This window comes from Quercus lobata, unplaced genomic scaffold, assembly GCF_001633185.2.
Source record: "Quercus lobata isolate SW786 unplaced genomic scaffold, ValleyOak3.0 Primary Assembly Scq3eQI_1866, whole genome shotgun sequence".
In the NCBI taxonomy this organism is placed as follows: domain Eukaryota; kingdom Viridiplantae; phylum Streptophyta; class Magnoliopsida; order Fagales; family Fagaceae; genus Quercus; species Quercus lobata.
Genome location: NW_022154708.1, coordinates 549,680 through 559,188, shown reverse-complemented (window position 1 = coordinate 559,188; position 9,509 = coordinate 549,680). Strand labels below are relative to the sequence as shown.

The 9,509-nt window shown below is 35.8% G+C and overlaps 1 protein-coding gene across 1 annotated transcript; it reads right to left on the bottom strand.

Moving 5' to 3' along the window:
* Positions 1 to 5,230: 5,230 nt before the first annotated feature.
* LOC115972995 (short-chain collagen C4-like) lies at positions 5,231 to 7,153 on the bottom strand. The gene is made up of 2 exons (XM_031093208.1): positions 6,653 to 7,153; positions 5,231 to 5,296 (listed from the first exon to the last, which is right to left on the bottom strand). Exons 1-2 carry the CDS (start codon positions 7,151 to 7,153, stop codon positions 5,231 to 5,233), a joined length of 567 nt encoding a protein of 188 aa, XP_030949068.1.
* Between the last annotated feature and the right edge of the window lie 2,356 nt (positions 7,154 to 9,509).

The following is a 9,509-nucleotide window of genomic DNA, read 5'->3' as shown; positions in this document are numbered from 1 at the left end:
TGGCTGTGAAGAACATGAATATAGAATATGTGCACTATGCAGGGAAGGTGAAGAGTCCTAGGCCTAGAGAGGAGGCAGCCTACTGCTGGGTTAAGCCTGAGATTAACTGGTATAAGATGAACACGGATGGCTCCTTGATAGGTAATCCAGGGAAGGTAGGCGGTGGGGGACTTATTAGAGATCATAGAGGGTGCTAGATTTCTAGATTTGCTCGGGGTATTAGAGTGACTTTGAATGTGGATGCAGAACTATGGGCCTTGCGTGATGGGATAAAGAGGTGTATAGATCGAAATATCCAGGCCGTGGAATTAGAACTAGATGCCAAGGTTCTAGTTGAGTGGGTTGGTGGCTCAGATTGTCCCAATAATGCTCATTCTTCTCTTATTGCGGACTATAGGTACCTCCTCAATCAGCTGCCCCAAGTGAAGATCAAGCATTACTTTAGGGAGGCCAACTAGTGTGCCGACGCTCTTGCAAAGTTTGGAGCCATGAATATGGAAGACTATTTTGTTTTTGATTCTCCCTTTGGAGAAATTTCAATGCTGCTATAGTTTGATGTTATTAGTGTGTACTATGTAAGGCCTCGACCAAACTCTTAGTTTTTTGAATGCATCCAGTTTAACCCAAAAAAAAAACAAAAAAAAAAAACATATAACTTAAAAGTTTCATAGTAGTTTTAAGGAGCAATACCAGGTTTTATCAACCTAAAGTGATTCCTTAGCAAAGCTAGTAGTGGATTATATGCTTTGTTAAATAAATTTTCAAAAAGCATTTGGTTGCAAAATTTTAAAATAAAGAACTGGTTAAGAATACTAGGAATATGCAAATTTAATTCTTTGTTTATAATAAATTTTAAATTTTGCATTGCTAAATTACAAAGACAGTTTTGCGCATCCAATTGTGCAAAACAGAATAACTAAAGAACCCTCCACTTAAATCAATTATATCAGGACGTATACAAAGCTTGATTAAGATGCTTTTTTAAAAAAATTTGTATTCCCATGTTAGAGCATCACCATCAGCTGTTTAAAAAAAAAGGCCATTTTGACACACCAAAAGCCTACTTTATTATTTTACCACATCATTTTACAATATCTCATTCATCACATGTTTTATACTTCAATTCTATATATTAAAATAATATTTACAACACATTAAAATAATATATTAACTCCAAATCATCAACAACAACAACACTAGTAACAACGGCACAACCACCACCACTGCCGCAACAACGGCCACCAACAACTGCCGCAACAACGCAGACAACCACCACTTGCACAAACCCACATCCACCAACGCCACCTTTAAAAAAAAAAAAAACACACCAGAAAAAAAAAAATCCATAATAACCCACCACATTCACAAACCTCAAAAGCCATCCTAAATCAAACAATCCAACCCCAAATCATTGTTATCCTCCAATCCAATCCCCAAAATCAACCATAAACAATCCAAACAAATAAGTGGAATTAGATCTTAGTGAGATCGGGTAGATTTCGGCGGAGGCAGAGGCGAAGCAAGCTGCTTAGCGAGCGGCATTGGCGGAAGCGGGCAGTGTTGGCGTCGGAGGAAGCTGCTTGGTGAGTGGAGGAGGTGACTTGCTGGCGAGCGGCGGAGGCGAGGTGGCAGGTGGAGAGATCACTGTGGTGGATTGTGAGAGAGGCTAAGATAGAGAAAGAAAGGGGAGAGAGAATGACTGAGAGAAAGTGAGGGATATAGAAAAAATGGAGATAAAATGACAGAGAGGAGAGAGAAAATTATTAAAAAATTAATATCTTCATATAACATTTCTATTCGTATTGTGCCATCTTTGAAATGTCACTATTCATATGTGTAAAATGTTTTGGCATTTGACACACCTCATAAGGGAGGATTTTTGGTGTTTGGTGTTTGGTGTGCCATATTTGGCATTTGGCACACCTAATGGTGATGCTCTAAGATAATAGTTCTTGATCAGCCCCGTCCATTACATCACATCAATGGGATCTTAACCTTTTTCAATTGGGCTTTCTGTCTTCAATTATAATTGTAGTCCCAAATGGGAAGTTGGTAATTATTTGCTATCCTTTGGAGCATTAACACCTGGGATTGCAAAAAATGTTATATTTTATTATCTAAAAAACTGTTTTATTTATTATATCATCTCACTTTATAATACAACCAATATCCTAGATTTTATTTTTACATACAACAATAAGGGTGTCAATGTTTGACCCAACTTGTGAACACGACGCAAACACATGGGTTTTTGCGGGTTAGTGTTGGGCCTTAGTGGGTTTGGATCATAAATAAATTGACCTGAAAGCAACACAATAAGAAACGTGCCATAAACAAGTCAACCTGTGTGACTCGCAATAGACACGTTTGACGCGCCAATTTATTTGTATCAACCCGAAGTGACCCATTTAACACAACCCGTTTAACTCGTATAAAAAATAAATATTTATTTTATATTAGATCGTCAAATATCTTTTAGATCCAACCTATATTTTAAAGTTAAAAATGTGAGTAATTACAAAAACTTATAAGTGATATAATTGTAAATTAAACTTTATAAACCCTAGTCATGATTAGTCTACTATTTGCACCAACTCTTTCAATATTGATATTTAGCATTTGGCAAGTTCTGTGAATGTCATATTTTTGTTGAACTATATTATTTTGAATTTGGATTGAAGTGTATGCACTTCTTATGGAGTGTAAAGAATTCATTTCTAGATGGATGTTATATTTTTATTGAACTATGTTATTTTGAATGTGAGTTGAAGACTAGAAGCGTATGCATTACTTTTGGGATGTAAAAAACTTATTTCTATATGGATGTTATATTTAATATTACGTGCGTATGCATTACTTTCGGGATGTAAAGAACTTATTTCTATATGAACATTATATTTAATATTAAGTGAGTTGAAATGGGTTGTATCACGTTCGTGTCAATCCAACATGACCTATTTATTAAGCGTGTCAAGTGGGTTGGGTCGTGTTAACCCGCTTCATTAACAGGTTAGGTTAGAGTTGAAGAATCATGACATGATTATTAAATAGGTCAGGTTTGGGTTGAGGTATTTAGTCAAATACCCCTACCTTGACATGATACGAATTTGACACGCTAACCCAAATTGACATCACTGTCAACACATTAAAATAATATATCTACAAAATAAAATATAATATATCCCAACTTTAAAAAGGAGGAGAGAGAAGAAGAATAAGAAATGTGGGAGGAACGAATTTTTTCCCAATCAGGTATTGTCTTCTTCGAAATTGGCATTGATCCTTAATTCTCAAAGTTTTGCTTAATCCCACAAAAAGGCGCCTTTTGATGTTTAAGGGGAAACCCCACCTTCCCTCGCTGGACTTAGCAAGGAGTGCCATCAAGTGAGCACCAAGTGGACAATACCTAATTAGGGAAAGATTCATAATAGTGGTACACCCTTCCTTAGGCCAAAGGCTTTTAAGGTAAGGGTGGGAAGCGTCTCTCCTCAATGTGGGATTGAGTAAAACCTTGAGGATTAAGGTTCAACGTCATTTCCGAAGAGGACAATACTTGGAAAGGGGGGGGGGGGGGGGGGGACAGGGGGTTTATGCTTAATAATAGTTGAGTTGGAATCTCTTTCGGCCGCCATATATTGGAATGGACTAGGGGCGCGACACCAATCTACCATTTGTTATATGTGAGATGCGAGTTCTTGCTGTGGCTGGCAATTTAGTGAAAAAGAGAAGATGCACCGAAGTGCTAAGGTGAAGACTCATAGTGACAGGCCTTAAAATGAAGCTATATAAGATTCTTGGTTGATTGGGCATGCAATTGTTTGCATTTATGTACCATTTAATTAAGGTTATCATTTTTTTTTTCTTTTACTCTCTTTTTTGTTAATTTTTGCTTTAAAAAAATAAAATAAAAAGACAGTTTGGTACGATGAAAACAACAGCACGAGATATTTAAGCCACTCTTTTCTCTTTTATGTACCATTTAATTAAGGTTATCATTTTTTTTTTCTTTTACTCTCTTTTTTGTTAATTTTTGCTTTAAAAAAATAAAATAAAAAGACAGTTTGGTACGATGAAAACAACAGCACGAGATATTTAAGCCACTCTTTTCTCTTTCAGCTAGCCCAAAAAAAAAGGTCTTTTGTGTGTGTGTGTGTGTGGGGAAGAGAGAAGCCAATTATCATGAAGTGTGTGGGGAAGAGAGAAGCCAATTATTCAATTCATGATACATGCCATGAAGGGGGAAGACTTTAATGCACTGAGCAGTAGTGTGTGTGTGTGTGTGTGTTGTGTGTGTGTGTGTGTGGGGAAGAGAGAAGCCAATTATCATGAAGTGTGTGGGGAAGAGAGAAGCCAATTATTCAATTCATGATACATGCCATGAAGGGGGAAGACTTTAATGCACTGAGCAGTAGCACAACAGTCCTCCTGAGTATGCTTTTCATTCGTAAAAAAATAGAAATCCCTCTGCGTATAATTGCTCCAAAATAGGGACAGATCTAGGATTTCAAATTAGGAAGGACCGGGGATAAGTACAAGAAAAAAAAAAAAAATCAAATATGCATCCATATATTATTAACCAACTATCAACCAATATAAATATATAAAATCATTATTTCTTAATATATTAAGATGCAATCATCTATCAACAAAAACAAAGACAAAAAACACTATTGTTTCTTAATACATTATCTATGAAAATGGAACTGGACACTATGAATTTATTATGCACTACCAACAAGCACTTTTCCTAACTTGACCATTTTTATTCCTTGAAAGTTGAATCAATATTCCTCTTTCTATTACTTGTCTCTATTATTGCCCATTTTAGGGTGTTTTGGGGTTTTTTTTAAAAAAAAAAAATATATATATATATATATTTATATATAAATATAAAATAATTGTTACTTTTATATAAAATAATGAATTTAATTTAATTCACATTTTAAAAATATTTATTTATAATCTTATTCACATTTTATATTAGGTTTTTAACTTAATATTTACTTATGGCAATCTTGTAAATAAAGAAGAATATAGGATTATTTTTTAAGTAGGAAGTTTCCTTAATCTCTCCACTGCTCAACACTTTTTTTTTTTTTTGATAGGTCCACTGCTCAACACTTGTTTTACTATTACCATCAGATCTCTTTTTTCTATTTTCGCAACCAAATTTCTTCCTCACAATCTCTCACCAAGGAAGCAATGCCAGGATCTCAAATTAATTCTTTACTCAAATATTCTTGCATACTTTTAGCATCTTCTCCTTCTTAGCATCTTCTTCTTCACATCCTCCGTACTACAATAAGACAAAGATCAAAGAATGCCATAAGTAAATAGTAAGTTTGCCCAAGTTTGGACTCGTTCAAGAAGGCAAAATCTCTTTACGGGTGAAAAATGAAGAAATTGACCGGAATGGACGAAACGGGCCAGAATGGGTCTCGCGTGGCGGCATGAACTGTGAAGGCTGGAGCAACAAAGCAATCGGCAATAAGATGGGTCTCGCATGGCAGCGTGGGCGTGAGTGCCTCTCAGTCTATCTCACAGGAATTAATTTAGTTTCTATCTCAACTACTCTCTATTTTTCTTTTTCTTTTTTCATTCACTTTTTTGTTTTCTTTTCTCTTAATAAAATTTGGTTTTGCTTCTTTTTATTTTTTTATTATGATGTACCTGGGCTGAGTTAATGGTTCACGATTTTGGAGGGCCAAGCTACAAAGTAAGGGGGCCAAGTACAATTTTTTTTTTTTTTTTTTTTTTTAATTTTAGTCAGGGGGGCCCAAGCCCCCTTGGCCCGTCCGTCCCAAAAGGAGAAAATAACGACAACAATATTGCATGTTACGGAAAGAGCATGTTTATCACGTTGGGAAATTCTTCTTGTACATTTGTATGATATAACGAAAACACAATGACAGAAGAAGAAAGGAAACCCCAAACAAGCAAGAAGAATAAATGCAGAAAGAAAACACAGAAGATTGTAGAAGAAGGAAAACTGGAAAATGCAGAAGAAGCAGGGTAAAGATAAGGTTGGTGCTTTTCATTTCTATTTTATTTTGTGGACTTGGTGTGTTTTGGGATTGCATTTTCGGATTTGTGGTGAGGATGAGAGATAAAAAGCCATAGTTCAACGGAGAAAATGGCATAACGTCAACGCCCCCATCATCATCTTTTTTTTTTTTTTTCTTCTAGCTTCAGCTTAACCTGTGAGACCAACCACAGCTCTCAAACCCGGGTAGTTCAATTGCGGTTCACATGGTTCACTATATTTTTTGTACAGAGCGGGTTTTGAGTTTAAAAAACCATTTCAAGAGGCGGTTCTTCGTTAACGTACGGTCCGGTCCGGTCCGGATTTTGATACCATTAATAGAACTGAGATGTATAGTCTGATGCGAATATTGATACTGTTAATACAACTGAGATAAAAAAAACATTTCTAACACCCAAATACAAGCACTCTAAAATTAAATTCCCACAAAAAAAGAAAAAAGAAAAAAAGAAGAAGCCCATTACAGAAACTCCAACACCGAAATACTTAGACCGAACCAAATGGTAAAAACGGGGGAAAAAAAAATAAAAATCCAAACAAATAGGAAAAAAAAAAATTACTGTTATCTTTTCCTAGTAGCTAATAATAATAAACATGGCAATGGCAGACCTGGTAGCACTGGCAGGGTGGCGGCCCTGGTGGCCCTGGATCCCCTTTGTCCCCTTTCGGCCCTTTCTCCCCTTTCTCCCCTTTGTCCCCTTTTGGCCCTTTCTCCCCTTTCTCCCCATTGTCCCCTTTGTCCCCTTTCGGGCCCGGCTTCCCTGGATCCCCTTTATCCCCTTTCAGCCCTTTTGGCAGGCGAATGTAAATCGCCAATACGATTAAGCTAATTAATATTATAGCAGCCAAGATACACCCCAACACGAACAACACAGATATTGGATGTCTTGGACTTGGTGAAGACCATATGTTGTCATCTTGTAGTGATGGAGTGAAAGGGGAAAATGGGGGAAAATGTTGGATTGGAGGAGACTCAAGTGCTGGCGCTGTCGGTGGAGGAGGCGGAGTAAGACAGCTTAGACAGGGTTGTGGTGGTGGTGGTTGTGAAGAGAGGGTTGGAATTAGTGGTGCGATGATGGTGGTAAACAGCATGAACAACAGGGCAAACATGGTTGAAATATTTGGATTTTGGAGTAGGAGGTGAAGGTCCGTCTGCTTTGAAATAGCCACAATGCCATGCTTTTTATAGTTGCTTGGATCACCATAGTTTGGTAGATAGTCTGTGTGTGTTTAAATATCGTTTATTATTCTAAAACTGAAAAATTATTGCTAAAATTACTGTAAATAAAAAATAAAAGTTAATTACCTATAAATATTAAATAGTGTCAAAAGTGTAATAGAACTCATATATAATAACAAAAATAAGCTGAATAGTGAAATAATATTCATTTTTCATCCTAATCTAAATGCACACTTAGTGAGCGTTTGGATTGTGCTTATTCTTGCGTTTTCAGTTCCACGTTTTGCCATTTTTTTTTTTTGCACGTGAACAGTAACCTCACATGGGTTCATTGTTCACGTACTGTTTATATACTGTTCATGTATTGTTCACGCATTAAAAAATATTAAAAATGGGTCCCACGATACTATTCACACATTTAACAATTATTTTACTACAGTATTTTCAATTTTCAGTTTTCAGCAATAATAAGCCCAATCTAAACGGTATTGTTATGTTTGCGTTTTCCTTTATTTATTTTATTGAGAACCTTTCACGTGGAACACGGTATTGTAAGTGGGTCTCGTCCACTGTACACGAGACCCACTATCTCGTTGACCAGCAAATGCTGCTCTCCTAATAATGTTTGAATTTTCGGAATTTCTTTTGGCCGCCATGCATTGGATTGTACGAGGGGAAGGACTCTCGCTACCATTTATTTTATGTGAAAAGCAAGTTCTAGCTGTAGCTGCCAATTTAGTGAAAGAGAGAAGAGGAACAGAAGAGTGAAGGAAAAGACTCATAGTAACAGGCCTCAATTAAAATAAAGATATATAAGATTCTTGGTTGGTTGGGCGTGCAATTGTATGCATTTATATGCCCTTTAAGGCAGTCATTATTTATTTATTTATTTATTTTTTGTGTCTAAAGTATTAGAAAACAAAGTTTAGTAGGATATCATTAAATTACTGATTGTCTTAAAAATTTTTGTTATTGAGATATAATAAATTTAACCATTTAACTATGTATTTTTAGCAGATGTAATACAATGTATTTATGCCAGTTTTAAATTTTGGCAGAGTGAAACCAAGCAATTCCTTGGAGGAAAAATATTGTTTTGACACACTATTTCACACATACATCAGTTATTGATACGGTATTGTCCACATTTTAACACGTAAAATCTTAAATGAAAAAGTGGATGGGTGAGAATCAAAACCCAAATCAAACCACATTATGCGACAGGAAGACTTTAAGGGCATTTTTGGTAGCATATTTCAAGTATTGTTGTTCAAAATGATGTAAAAATTGTGATTTAAAAAATGTTGAGAAAACATGTGTTCAAAGTACTTTTTATGCAAAAAAATGTATTTGGTACTATATTTCTAATAACATTTTTTTTAAAGTGAAAAAATATAATTATGTGTTTGATATATGTAGGTGTTTTTGAGAATGCAAACCCAACCAAACCAAAGCCAAATTGCTACTCTATCCAACTGAATCACTGGTCATCCAACCCAGAAAAAAGAAAAACAAGAGAAACCCATCAACTAGGATATTCACACACAAGAAAAAAAAAGGCCAAAAAAAAAAGGAAAGAAGAAGAAGAAGAAGAAGACAGCATGCAGGAGAGAAAGAGAAAAAAAAAAAATAATAATAATAAAGAGAAGAAGAAGAGAGAGAGAGGAAAAAAAACAACGCGCAAGAGAGAGAAAAATAAAAAAGAAAAGTCTGGAGAGAGAAAGAAAATTGGTTGGGTATTTGTCAAATCGGTGGGTCCCACTAAAACACACAACACGTTTTTTGTCAGCTTACGCCAAAAACAAAAAAGACGAGTTAGGTCCTAGGAGGAGCTTCAGTCCCATCACCAAATGTGATATTTAGAGCCACACATGTCGTGGAAACAAAAGGTTTTTGCGAATCAAATGGTCACACTTATTCAGCAAAAAAAAAAAAAAAAAGAATCAAATGGTCACACCTGATTCAACTCAAACATCCTTCTACAAAAAATGGTTTCATTGTGTGAGCCCGCTTCCACCAGGTCCCAATTCACAAGTCACAACACACTTTTTTTTGGTTAAAAGGCTTGATATTAATATTAATAAAACACAGTATAAACAGAGAACATTACAAGTTGGCCACAGAGGCCAATGTCCTGGCTACAAGCCTCATATCAGACCGGCCATTTACATCTGAAGCAAGCATTTTAACCAAATCAGAAGAGGGTGGGGCATCAAAAATAACAAAATCTTTCCTCATAAAGCAGCCTCTTCTAGCCAAAAAATCGGCTCATTTATTCACCTCTCT

Coding starts and splice junctions, on each gene's coding strand:
- LOC115972995 (XM_031093208.1), bottom strand. CDS start 7,153: ATGTTTGCCCTGTTGTTCATGCTGTTTACCACCATCATCGCACCACTA. Junction 5,297..6,652: donor CACCCTGCCAGTGCTACCAG/GTCTGCCATTGC, acceptor GTCTTATTGTAG/TACGGAGGATGTGAAGAAGA.